Source organism: Pantherophis guttatus, chromosome 6 (assembly GCF_059756535.1).
Source record: "Pantherophis guttatus breed Tessera chromosome 6, ASM5975653v1, whole genome shotgun sequence".
Taxonomy (NCBI): Eukaryota; Metazoa; Chordata; class Lepidosauria; order Squamata; family Colubridae; genus Pantherophis; species Pantherophis guttatus.
The window spans coordinates 68,167,788-68,181,632 of record NC_142068.1 but is presented as its reverse complement, the minus strand read 5'-3'; the positions used below and the strand labels follow the sequence as shown (position 1 = coordinate 68,181,632).

Here is a 13,845-nt window from a genome sequence, read left to right as displayed (position 1 = left end):
CCGCCCTTCTCCGAAGACTCAGGGTGGCTTACAATGCGTTAAGCAATAGCCTTCATACTTTTGTATATTTATACAAAGTCAGTTTATTGCCCCCACAATCTGGGTCCTCATTTTACCTACCTTAGAAAGGATGGAAGGCTGAGTCAACCTTGAGCCTGGTGAAATTTGAATTTGCAGTAATTGTAGGCAGCTGATGTTAATAACAGTGCTTTAGTCTGCTGCGCTACCATGGCATATTTGATGTTTGGATAAATCTAAACTTGTATCATTGTCATCAGTTTATCATTTCCCTAATTATGTAATTGCGCTATAACCTTTAAACTGAGTCAATTAAAACAGTAGATCATTGATTCAAGATTATTTTTGTTAAACTGAAATTTTATTGCAAATGATGCCATTTAGTCATTTTATAATTATGCAAATGATTGAAACTCACACAAATGATAAGTTCAAAATTAACAGATATGAATGGTCAATTTAATGTACGTAATGTAAATGTTTATGTATGAGACTTAATATTTTTAAAATCTAGATGTGATTTCAGAGTTTCAAATGGAAACATATGTATGCAATTGTACAGAAGATTCACAGAGTCTATACAGCACAGTATATAGTTTAAATAGCATTACTATTTAATACATGGATATTTTAATATTATTTTTAATTTGTATATGTTTAAAGTAGAAAAAATATAACTTTTCTTAATTTCATTTCAAATATTTGTTGTTTGTTTCAGCTCTCCAGCACATGATTATACCTTTTTAGGTTTATCTAAAATAAAAGACAACATAAATATTAGCATTTTTGATGAATTTGTGATTGAAAAGCATGAGGTAAATTATGTATTAGAAAAAAGAATAAACTTTTAAATAAGGAATCATAGACTGGTTTGTAAATATGTATAAGAAATCAGAATCAATACTTTTTTTTCATTTTGATTAATGAATGGAAAGTTGTCATTAAGTCCAGAATATAATTGTAATATTTCTTATTATATTGTTTAAGAAAAGAAGGTGTTATACATAAACGCTGTTCAGAATGCTCCACCTCATTTTGTTCCTTGATGTATTTCTTCAACTTTGATTAGTTAACCAACTATTAATGGAGCATACTGACTTGGCCAATATGATTCACTCTTGTCACTTCCAGCTAGATTATTTTAATATTATATATGGGATTACTTTTGAAAACCATTCAAAAGCTGCAGTTGTGGATACTGTATTTTTAAAATGTACATACGCTACCTTGCATTCTCTATCTCGCACATAAATACATGCATTAATCTAAATACAAAATATTAATCCAAGTTATATATTTAACTAGGATGCCTGCCCAAATAGTTGCAGTGGTCATTCTTACATAAGAAAAAACTGGCTTGGATCAATTGTGTTTCCTTTCTCTGCTCTACTTGAACAATCAAAGGTAATAAAGAACAAGAAATGTGGTTTTAAACATGTCAGTATAATCCCTGTAATGCAGCCATCCCATCAGATGTTTACTGTGACTTTATTATATGTATGTGTTCTCAGATCTGTGGAACATTTCAAATAGATATGCCACCTGTTGTACTTGGATATACTTGGAGTAAGACATATGTACCTCCTAAAGAAGAATGTTTGGGACAGAACCTGAAAGAATATAGCTTTTTAACCATCTTTGCCACTATTGAACCTCAGTTATCCTCTGCTGAAAATAATTTAGAACTAGATACGGTAGGCATTTGTAATTATCTTGTTTGATATATAAGATAATTTTAAAATATTTTTTCCAATTATAAAGTACAATACATAGATAGTCCTCAACTTATGACCAAAGTTAAACCCAAAGTTATGGTCATAAGGCATTGTGGTTGTAAGTTGAAGCAATATGTGACTGGGCCTGATTTATTTTACATTTTTATGGCAGTCATTTAGCAAAAACTGGTTGTTAAACAAATCTATTTTACCCAATGAGCATTTTTTTTGCTGGAAACTGGAAGTTAATACCAGAAAGCTCACAAAAAATATTGAGCTGCTGCAAATGGCTGTAAAGTTAGCCAAGCACCCAAAATTTAATCATGTGACTGTGAGGGTACGTATGGCCATTGTAACTTTGAAATGAGGTTGTAGGGAGGGTTCATCATAACTTCAAATGGTTGTTAAGTGGTTGTAAATTGAGACTTAATTCTGAATATGTCTTTAGTTTGCAGATCATGAAGCAGAAACACTATTGCAAAGAGCATATATTTTTAAGCAAACATGGAAAGCAGTGTTTCCAAAGAGAAGAATAATGACCTCAGTTTTTAACAATCAGGGAAGGAATATTTTAGTAACAAAGTACATTAGCCCTTTGAATCCACCACAACTATTGCTAGATATGTATCCAAAAGATCCCAATTCAACTTCTGTGAGTATGATTTATTATTAAATAAAAACTTTCTGATTTCATTAAATATGACTTTGAGGCATTTCAAATTATTATTTCTCTCTAGATTTTTCTGGTGTGCCAATTAGAACTTTTTTTATATATTTCTTAACAAATGTAAAAAGTATAATACAATGAATAAATAAATAATTGATGGATATTGTAATTCCAAATAAAACAAATCAGTTGGATTTGCTGATTTGATTTCCTGCTGACTAGATTTCATCTTATTTATTTTCTAGGACCTTATATCACGATTTGTATCTTTAATTCCTTGTATAGCAGATGCAGTGGATGAAAATAATGATGTTGATGTGTGGATGACATCAGAGGTACTGCCAAATTTTGTAGCTCTGCTGATTTTTAAAAATTGGTTTTATTTTTATGTAATTTGCATTGATAGCCTCTGAAGTAGTTATATGGAAGTGAGATATAAATGTGTGGTTCTTATACTTTTTCCCCTTAGGACCTCTTTCCACTTTTAAAAATTATGCAGGACCTCAAAAGAGTTTTTCTTTATATAGATTATATTTATAAATATTTATCATATTAAAAATTAAAACTGATGCATTTGCTGCCACTACCTCATCTCATAATTGTTTGATGTGATTTTAATAATGTGTTTTTTTTTATATAGACTGGCAAATAATTTTGATTTTGTTGATTGTTAATTTTGTTAATTGTAACATTGTTTGTTCTATTCTGAATTTAACTCTAAATTTGAGTAATCTGCTGAATTATTTAAAAAAACAGTTTGAGCCTAGAGTGGACCTAGGAAAAGAAAAAAATTATTTAGTGATGTGGTACTTGTGATCTAGTGAAAGCCTTAAATGTCATGCTGCTTTATCAGTTTACAAAAAATAGTTGAATTATAAAATACCGGGAATGTGTTTTCCTGCAGAGGGAAGGATATTCTTATAAATTGTTCTCACTTACTCTGATACACAATAATATAAAAAGTAGTAGAAACTGACTCCCTAATAGAGAGCATTCTGTTTCCAGATTTGTTTCTGTCTTACTCTGAGATAGGATATATTACCCATAGCTCACTAGCTTTTCCTCTTATGTTTCATATAGTTTCATATAGTTTCACCTACCTCTATCTTGTTAGTCTGCTTTTTATCCTTAAACCCATTTTTCTCGTTTGATAAAGAACAAGTTCTTTAAAGCTTTGTGTGCACTATATCTAGTGCTGAGGAGCAAGAAAACCCAGAAGGTTCTCAGATGAGGAAGAATCCATCCAAACCCAGAAGAGCGGAAAAAAATAATTGGCTATGGAATCAAGTCCTCCCAGCGTCAGGGCATTTTTCCCATCTGACATCAAAATATTATTTCTTTCTTTTCTCTGCTGCTAAGTCTTAATAGCAGAGAGCCGACATCCCTCCCCAGAGAGGGTAGAAGTTTCTGGAAATTTAGCAAAGATAACCATCTGGACTTCACACATCATTATAGGGAGCATATTAAAGTTCCTCTATGCCAAACCTTATTTGATTAGAAAAATTATAATTAAAAACAAGGCTTCAAATTACTTCCTCACAGATCACAAAATACTATATTTCTAGTAATTGCTTTGTCATTCTCTGCATAGCTTTCTTCCCAGCACAAAATTCCTATCAAGTATTTATTTTAGAAAAGAGATGGAATTTTAATCAATTGCTTGAAGTAATTCTTCCATCCATCTATTCCTGTTTTTTCTTGTTTTTCAGTAAATACATCCAAATATTTCAATATGTCCAACGTGGTTTTAACATTATCTTTCAACTGTCCTCTAGGTAAAAACTCACATTGATCCTCATAAATAAAATCTTGCAAAATTATTTTCAATCCTCAACTTAAATCATCGTAAAAAAACATAGTCATTATTCAATAAAGATCGATTTGTAATTTCTTACTCAAGTCAAATCTTGTCCCTTTTTAGGTATAACTGTTATATTAGCTCTTTCCAAGTCTCTGGCATCTTTCTTCTCTTTCCTTCCTGTAGAATAAAAATCATCATATTTTGTAAACGTCGTAAAAATTCATTCTCAAAGAATTTATAATACAAACTTGATAGACCATCTGATCCAAGCAGCTTTCAAGGTTTACTCTTTTTAATTGCTTTTGAAAAATTCATTATCATTATAATGGATTCATCATTTGCCTTTGTTCTTCAGTGATCCAGGGTAAATTTTATTTTCAAAGATATTCATATATTTTCTCCATTGGAATATCATGTCCTGAATAACAGTTAGAATAATACTATTATATAATATCTGTATAAATACAAATATTTATAGAATAATATTATTATAAATATTTGTATTTATACAGATATTATATAATAATATTATTCTATAAATATTTGTATGGAAACATTATCTGTTAATATGGTATCTCTCTCTTGTAGTTTCAATATTCTTTTCGCTTTTTCTTCACGATTTATAAACCAGCCGTCTCCCTGGTTTATTTTGTGTAAACTACTTTGTGTAGTTTAATTCTATTTCCATTTCTCTTATTGTTAACATCAATAATCCTTAATTATTATTTCTTTTTCTGTCATACAAAATATTTTGCACTCTTGCCTCTTCTTAAATTCAGAATTATATTTATCAAATAAGCTCTAATAAAGATTTTACTTGCATCCCAAGTGAATTCTCAAATCCGTACCTTTATTTAATTTTTTTTTAAATTAATTTGTTTTTGCAGTCCTCAGCAATCTTTCTGCAAAAACATTTAATTTTTGTATATTCATTTATATTTCACATTTCTGTACTGTCCATCTCCCTCTATATGAAAGAAAAAGAATTTTCTTTTATAAATCAGAGTTATGATCTGAAAAACTCTTTGATAAGATCTATTAAGGTTTATGAAATTTTAACAGTCAAATCACCTGAGGGGTAAATCATATCTGTTCTTGAAAAACATTTGTGTCTTTCTAAAAAATAACTGTACTTTGTAAAACTATGTTTCTTTCCTCTCCATACATCAACCAACCACAATTGTCCATCAAATTCTTAAAAATATGGTAATTTATCCTCAATAATTTAAATTTTTTTTAGAAGTCTTATCTTGTTGGAGGAAAACCACTCCATTAATCTATGAATGAAGATAAGTTATATATGGCATAAATCCCAGTATTATTATTTTAATGTTATATAACTTCTACTTCAACAAACCTGCCATGTTAATCAGTTAATACAAATTGTTTGTTTAGTTGAGGATTAATGGACAAAGCAACTCCATTTCTCTTTTTAATATCTGCTGAAATAAATTCTTCATCCAAAGTTTTATAGGTCAAATATTTTATATCCTTTTTATTGTTACGATTCTCTTCTGGGCAAATTGCTTTAATTTTTCCAAGTAATATTTCTTTTCTTTTCTGAGGAGCATTTGCTTCATTTATATTCCGTGTAAAACAATTGTAATCCATAATTAGTTAAAAAAGTTAGAAAACTCCAAATCTGTAGTACCTATTTCAGTATCATCTTTTTCCAATTCCCATTGTTTGTTTTTGTTTTGTTTGTTTTTATTAAATTTATATACCGCCCTACTCCCGAAGGGCTCAGGGCAGTGAACAGGCACAAAATAAAATACATAGATACATTGCATCTGTTGTGACTGAAATTCTATGATTTCTATTTCTGTTCCCTCAAATTCTTCTTTATATCTTTCTGAAAACATCCCTTGCCTTTTGAACAGTCAAATCTGATTCTTTGCTGTTTGAAAGTAAAAATTTATCCCATTGAAAGGGAGTTTTTTTTTCTGTTTTAATTTTTCAACCAAAAGGGAATATTATTTCTTCTTACACAAAATTCAGTTGGGAATCTCTTTCCCATAATTGTTGGGAAACAATTATATCAGTATTACCCATTTTCAATATTGTATCCAAAAATAAGGTTGTCATAAAAGAATTTGGAGATGTTGAAAGAGAGGCTGTTGTTAGAATGGTATATGAGGCTTCTGTTGTGTTATAAGGATTTTCTCAATATCCCAAAGGTGCTTTTTCAAAAGGCAAGTTTTTCCTTGAAGACTTTTCACTTCTCATCCAAGGTTTTCTCAATAGTGCTTTGTTAATCTTGACCCTAGATCTAAGCAAAGAAAAGGCCTTTGATCACGCTTAGTTTTGACAATGGATAATAAATGAGTCAAGATTCAGCTTTTGTGGCTGATGCTAGTTCAAATATATCCAGTTTATTCTGAATATGACTTTTAGTTCAAAATCTTCATTTCTTTCTTTGTTAGAATTTTTAAACACATCCTTTGTAAATGGCCAGGATATAGAACTTTCAAAAATAAAGCATTTGCAGTTTTGCAAAGGAGACAATTTAAGCAGCAGTAAAATGGAAGTTTTCAATAAAGACACAGTACCTTACTCACTAAAAATATTGTGTAATATGAAAAACAATAGGCATAATGCCAGCCACCTACCAATATAGATTTATAAATAATTGATGCATCAGTGAGGGTGCTCAGTAATAGATCAGGGAGTGCTTTGCAACCAAAAGGATAGTTATACTCTAAATTTGTTCTCTCCAAAGTGTTTCCAACGTTTCTTCAAAATATCTCTGGAAAGTCGCACAAACATTGTATACTTGTTGCAGGCTACCAAGGAGTTCTTTCGTATCAAGTATATGTAGGATCCTGTTCAATATTTTTCATTATTCCTAAGAATAGAGATTGCAGATCAGTACTGCATTTGGAGAAAAAAATGGAATCAATTTATCAGATAAAGATAGTTTAGGATTAAGGACTCCATATCTTCCTGGCAGCCTACAGACCAAAGATTTCTTTACTTTTGACAGTCCTCCAGATGAATTCACACACACCAATCTAACTACTTCATTATCGTGTTTTTTTTTTGCATATTAGATGCAATTCAAAGCTTTCTCCCTTGAGTTCTTTCCTCCGTGCTTAAATTATTCACCAGCATTTTAGTAATGTTCATAAATAATGAATTTGGGTAAATATTGGAAAGAGTAATCTCCATCTAATACCAGATTGGGGGAAGTACTCAATATGCAATTTGTTGAACAACAAGATAAAGTCAGATCCAATTCTAGAAAAAGCCTAGAATTTAAACATGAAGTGTTCACATATATTGATATTTTATATCAGTATTTCGCAGTAGTCCTGTCTTCTGTGCATATATTATTTATTGTTTGTCTGCAAGCAAGCAACAGAGGCAAGCTGCTCAGTCACTCACTTCATGAATTGAACTGCATAAACAGCGTAAATTTAACAAAAGATTTTGTAAATTCTGTTTTAGTAACTTCCAGGTAATGGGATTTAATGCCTGGAATGCAGGGATTTATTGCTACACCTGTTATGAGTCTGACATGCATTCACCTCCCACAGTCGCTAAATGAATCATGTGGTTGTTAAATGAATCTGGCATCCTCCAATTTTGAGTTTTGGAAGCCTCCTGGCAAGGTTGCAAATGGTGCCTATGTTACCCTGGGATGCTGTAACAATTGTAAATTCCTGTCAGTTGCTAAATGCCTGAATTTTGATCACGTGACCGCAATAACTTTGTTTGTTATAGTCATGGTCATAAGTGTGAAGACCAGTTGTAAATAATTATTTTCACACTTTAACACCAAGGTCGATACCTGTATGATATCATTGCTTGACCTTATTTTATAGCAACTTCTTTACCAGATTGCTAAGAAGGTGCTAGAATAATTAATGGAGGGAGATTCATTCATTACCGATACTTGATTAAACAACTTCAGCTCCTCCTGATGTGATCTCAACAAATGCTTATTATATACCTATTTTAAACTCCTTTCAGCTTCTGAATCTCGAAATATAGAAGAAACAATTAACTTATGGAACTGGGGCGGTATAATTTTTAAAAACTTTTTCAATAATGTATGGCTACCTGAAATATCTTGCTGCTTCTAAACTTTTTCATAATAATAACACTCTGCTATTCATAGTGACATTATATTGTTATTATGTATGAAGAAGATTACCTTTTTAAAGAAAAGTAACATCTGTTTTTTTTCTAGCATTGCATCGAATTGGGTGTTGGCAATAAAGAAGAACATGCAGTGCTTCTGTGTAATTATCTTCTGTACCTTGGGAAAAAAGCCTGGGTATTGTTAGGAACATCTGTGTTAGAAGTAAGAGCAAAATAATTTTTGAATTAGCAAAATAATTAAAACTATGCTTCCCGGATATTCTAAACTACACAATGAGTGAAATTGTAAAGCAGATTGAGATTCTTATATGAAGAAAAGCATTAGTACATATGTTAAATCAAGCAACTTAAGCCATGGATGGTTTTAAAGATGCTTTCATGAGTTTCTTTTCAAACAAAACGATCTGATCTGAAAACTGAATTGGTCTTGATGTCACAGTATTTATTATTATTCACTAGCGTATGTGAATATGCAGTGCTTCTTGCTCAGGGATAGTGCACAAAGCCAAAATGGAAATTAATTAATTAATTAACTTCCACAATGGAAGAATGATTAGAGAAACTGATGGAACTAGTGGAGTTCGCCAAATTAACTGCTTTAATCAAAGAGAAGAATACATCCAACTTTGTTTCTATCTGGAAATCGCTTAAGGATTTTATGCTTGAGATGCAGGAAAATGAAACTTTGACTTTGGGATTTACTTTTTACTTTATTTGTGTCAGAAGTATCTTCAAATTATAGATATAGTGCTGCACGATGGGGTGAGCCTCCGTCACTTGCCCCAGCTCCTGCCCAAATAACAGTTCAAAAGAAGGCAAATGCAACAGTGGTGGGTTTCAAATTTTTTTACTACCGGTTCTGTGGGTGTGGCTGTATGGCCATGGCATGGCTTGGTGGGCGTGGCTTGGTAGGCATGGCAGGGAAAGGATACTGTAAAATCCATTCCCTCCCCACTCCAGGGAAAGGTTACTGCAAAATCCCCATTTCATATCAGCTGGGACTCGGGAGGAAGAGAATAGATGGGGGCAGAGCCAGTCAGAATTTTTACTACTGGTTCTCCAAAATACTCAAAATTTCCGCTACCGGTTCTCCAGAACTGGTCAGAACCTGCTGAAACGCACCTCTGAAATGCAAGTAGATTAATAGGTAACACTTTGGTGGGAAAGTAACAGCGTTCTGTATGCCTCGGCATATAGTCGTGTTGGCCATATATACACGGAAATATAGTCAGACAATGCTGTCTCCCTTGGCTAAGAAATGGAGATGAGCACCGCCTCCTAGGGTTGAACATGGCTGGACAGGGGAAACCTCTACCTTTCTTTAACATTCAACACTGAGCAATAAAATGGGTATAAAATAACTCTTAAGAAATATAGCACCTGTAAAAAGTATGTATGATGAATAGAATTAAAACTAAATGACATTCACCCAGTATTGGGCCATGTCAACATCATTTTCTGTCACTAGCATGATTGGGATTTACTGATTAGATAAATTTTCTTCCTTATAGAAATGGCTAGTAGTATATACTGAGTATGCAAAGTAAAAAATTGAGATGAATGTTACTATGTTCATTCTACTGTGCTGAAAAGTTAATGCTTTTTTCTTTTTGCCTATTTATCCTACACCTCTTTATTTCCCTTTTTCGCCCTTCCCATTTTCCCATTATTTTCATTTGTATTTTATACTCTAATGTTTAATAATATTACACTATAATAAAAAGAAATAGTGCACAGAAGTGTTGTACTGGAAACAGTTGCATAGAAAAAAAGAATACATTGGGAAGTTGAATAACAATTATATATTTGCTGCAGTTTTAAAAAATAATTTGCCCAAAATAGTTGATGGAACAATTACTTGCATGCATATTGTACCAACACGATTTCAGTTTACACTGATTTGCACATTCAGTTGATTCCTTTTATTTAATTTCAGATTTAAGAAAACTCCATCATAGATATTAAGGCTTATTTCAGATCACGTTATTTCATATGCGTCCTGTTTCAATAGGAAAGAGAAATAATTTCATACAATAATCTTGAACTAGAATGGCCAAAGATGGGAAACCAGAAAATGAAACTGCACCATAATAGTTTGTTGTGTGTTGGAATTAATATTTGGAGAGCTATAAGTGTTTCTACCTTACATATGTCAGTGTTCTCATTCTAAAACTTAAATCAGATATTTATATTAATGTATGTAAGGATTTTTTTTTTCAGAATGATGCTACATGAATAATTTATTAATTAGAAAATATAATTAAGTATACAATTATTTATTTTGGATTTGGAATGAATAAACATTTTGCTAATAGGGGAAAGTAGCTTATGCTGCAACACAAGAAAATGGAGAATATTTTCTGTGGAATCCTCTGAGCGGTCACTGCTATAAGCAGTTTGATGCATTTTGCCCCCTACAGAGTGTTGATTGCTTAATCAGTTGGGAAAATGTAAGTATAATAAAATGGGTTGATAATGTATATATAATCCTAATGTATCCAAGTAGTTGGACATTCCATGATTATAGTATTATAATTAATGTGATGGGGGGGAGAGATGAGTTATATTGAACATTTCTGATACCTCTGTAATTTTAAAAAATCTAATGTAAGCAGACTGCTATCCTATCGTTTCTAATTAAAAATTTCTTGGATAGCTCTCTCCATTCAACCTCCAAACATGTTCAGCTGTTTCTATGCTCTCTTGCTTTAGCTGGAAGAGTTTCATTTCTCTAAGCTTTTGTCAAGTGTGAAGATTTGTAGCTCAAGTACTTGTTTGTTGTCACCAAAAATAATTAAATTTAGAAAATGGCAGATATAAGATAAAAGCTTTCTGTATTTTGCAATCTTAAAAACTTTGTTATTGCTCTATGATGGAATGTGTATATAAAGTACAACATGGAATGTACAGTACATAATGAAAATCTGAGAATCAGAAAACCATTTTTGCATCACACCATTGGCTAAGGAGATCCAGCCTTCTATTGTTAGAAGTCAGTCTTAGTTACATTGAACAAATATTATAAAGTAAATTCTTCCAAAACATGACAAACTTGTACATTTTCTTTTAGAAGGTCCCAGTTGGAAGAATTTTCCCCCAGCATTATTCTCTAATGCCAAACCTCTTGAATTGATATTACTACAAACAAAAATTTCTGAAACAGATTTTAAATGAGAAAATAGAGAGAAAAGGATTAATCACTTTCTTGTATGTCGTATAAAATTAGGGTTTTATAGTTACTTTTCTTCAGAAGAAAGATTGAACAAGAAGCACACATTTTAATCTATATCTATTTTATAAGACATGTGTTTTAATGTCTCAACATAAGAAACTCACAGAGGACTCAAAAATAAACAATACTTGTGTACATGGGAAGAATTAGCAATATTCTTGAGCAAATAAAAACTATTTTCTAATATAGCTAAAATTTGAAAGTTACTATTCTTTTTTTAAAATATGTAAGTTACTCTTTCTGAATATGATGCCATTAAACTGAAATAATTTTTTCCTATTTATTTCTATATATATTGCTGATATTAGTAAAATGTATAGATTTAAATTATAAATTACAACTGCATTTATGTGCAAGGAAAACTATTGAATGAGATAACACCAAGAGGTTTGTACCTTGTGAAGGAATAAATTCACTCTATAAGTGAAACACAGTATAATGAATATAAATTAATATAGGAAGAATAAGAAATCTATGTTTTTAGACCTCTGATAAAGATATGAACTCAAATTACAACTTTCTTGATAATTTCTTACAAATTAAAAATGTGGCAAATCAAAAATGTCCTATTATTTTAAAATCATGATTTAACATATTAAGCTTATGTTTTTAGACAGAGTTAGTTTTATAAAAATATAAAATATATAAATATAAATATATTTTGTAAGTCATTTTTAAAATAACATTTTATAGGTCTGGTTTAACATCCAACAAAACAATTCACCAATGTGCACCAGTTTTGACATTTCAAAGGAAAGTTTTTGGAAACAATTACTTCCATACAATTTCCAGAATTCAAAAACACAAACTGTGCAAGTAAGAAACATTTCACTATCTACAAATTATAATTCACAATTGAATTTTTACATTTGAGGTATGTGTGGGGGAATACTTTCCTTAAAAAAAAGAATGTCTGTGGAAAGAGATAGATGTAAGGAATGTAGACTAAGAAATTAGTATTATGATATTGCTAGCCACTCCAATTCAGGGTAAGATCAGATAAATTTGTTTACCATTTAATGAAATATTCCATCTTTATCTATCCTAATGGTAATGTTCTCTCTATAACTTTGTGCATCATACTGCTGCTTCTAGAAATGCAAATGACAGGTATGGCCAGCTACAGTATGTCATTTTTTAGCACCTTTAGAAACACATTTAGCACAGATTTTGGACAATATGCATTTTTGACAAGAAGAATTTAGCTATAGTAAAACAAGTGCTGGCCACCTAAAGTCTGGGACAAGAACAGATTTTCTGATTTGGGAAAGCACATAGTATATCTAATCACATCCAAGGTTTTCTTATCAGTTTTACTGCCTTTGTTGCTTATTTATCTATATCTTAGCCAAATGTGGAACAGTTCTGCTGTTTATCTTCTTGAATACAGTAAAACCAGAATACAGTAAAACAAGAGCATGAAGTCTGGAGAAAGCCTGTGAGATGCCTATACCTACAAAGTGCTCTAATATTAAAATAGGGTTTATTTATTTGTTAGTGAAAGGTGTAAGATTACAGGCTGAAAATGGGAAAATGTCAAGTTACCTAGGAACAAAATACAAAATCAATACAGTGTGAAATAAACTCTTATTATTTCTTACCAGTTCCATTGGAGAAAAAGTATACGACTGAGATAAGTTAAGGGGCATTTCCATCAGATGCTATTTATGTGAGCTGCAAACAAGCTTGGGAAACCATCTTGCTCTCCAACTCATGCTAATTCTCAGCTGCAACGGGAGACCTGTTTCTACCCTCCTTCTTTCATTCTGTTTGAGGAGAGGCCTTGCTCCTAGCAGCAACTCCTCCTCAAACTGCAACTGCAAGAGTATTATGTTACATTATTAACTCAAATAACCTCAGACTGATAGGAGGGTTTAATAGCAGTAGCCTAGAAAATCTATTTTTCATATCCCTCAAATACTGTCTAATCAGTGGAGAAGATACAACTGATTATAACTTCTGAGAGAGAGACTGGAATGAAATGAATGGAATGTTAGGATTTAACATGTTTGTGCCTAAATCACAGCATCAGAATATTTTAATAGTCATATTTTTTAATATTTTAATGTTTAAATACTTTATATTACTTTGACATTATAAGCAGCCCAGAGTCACTTGACTGTGAGTTGGGCAACAGTTAAATTTAACGAATATATCCTGGACATAAATTGTTTCAACTCCTAACCTCAAAATGATGCTATAGAGCACTGCACACCAAGACAACAAGACACAACCAGTGGTGGGTTGCTCCCAGTTTGGACCGGTTCGCAAGAACCGGTAGTAAAACTGGTGAGAGGCTCTGCCCACC

At 31.6% G+C, this 13,845-nt stretch overlaps 1 protein-coding gene across 1 annotated transcript in view; it reads left to right on the top strand.

The window, feature by feature from the left end:
* Nucleotides 1–13,845, top strand: part of CC2D2B (coiled-coil and C2 domain containing 2B) — a 65,060-nt gene that overhangs the window by 44,175 nt on the left and 7,040 nt on the right. Inside the window, 8 exon segments of the mRNA XM_034430459.3 lie at nt 737–833; nt 1,324–1,422; nt 1,530–1,712; nt 2,182–2,385; nt 2,646–2,735; nt 8,394–8,507; nt 10,621–10,755; nt 12,231–12,353. Coding sequence (XP_034286350.3) covers nt 737–833; nt 1,324–1,422; nt 1,530–1,712; nt 2,182–2,385; nt 2,646–2,735; nt 8,394–8,507; nt 10,621–10,755; nt 12,231–12,353 — 1,045 coding nt within the window.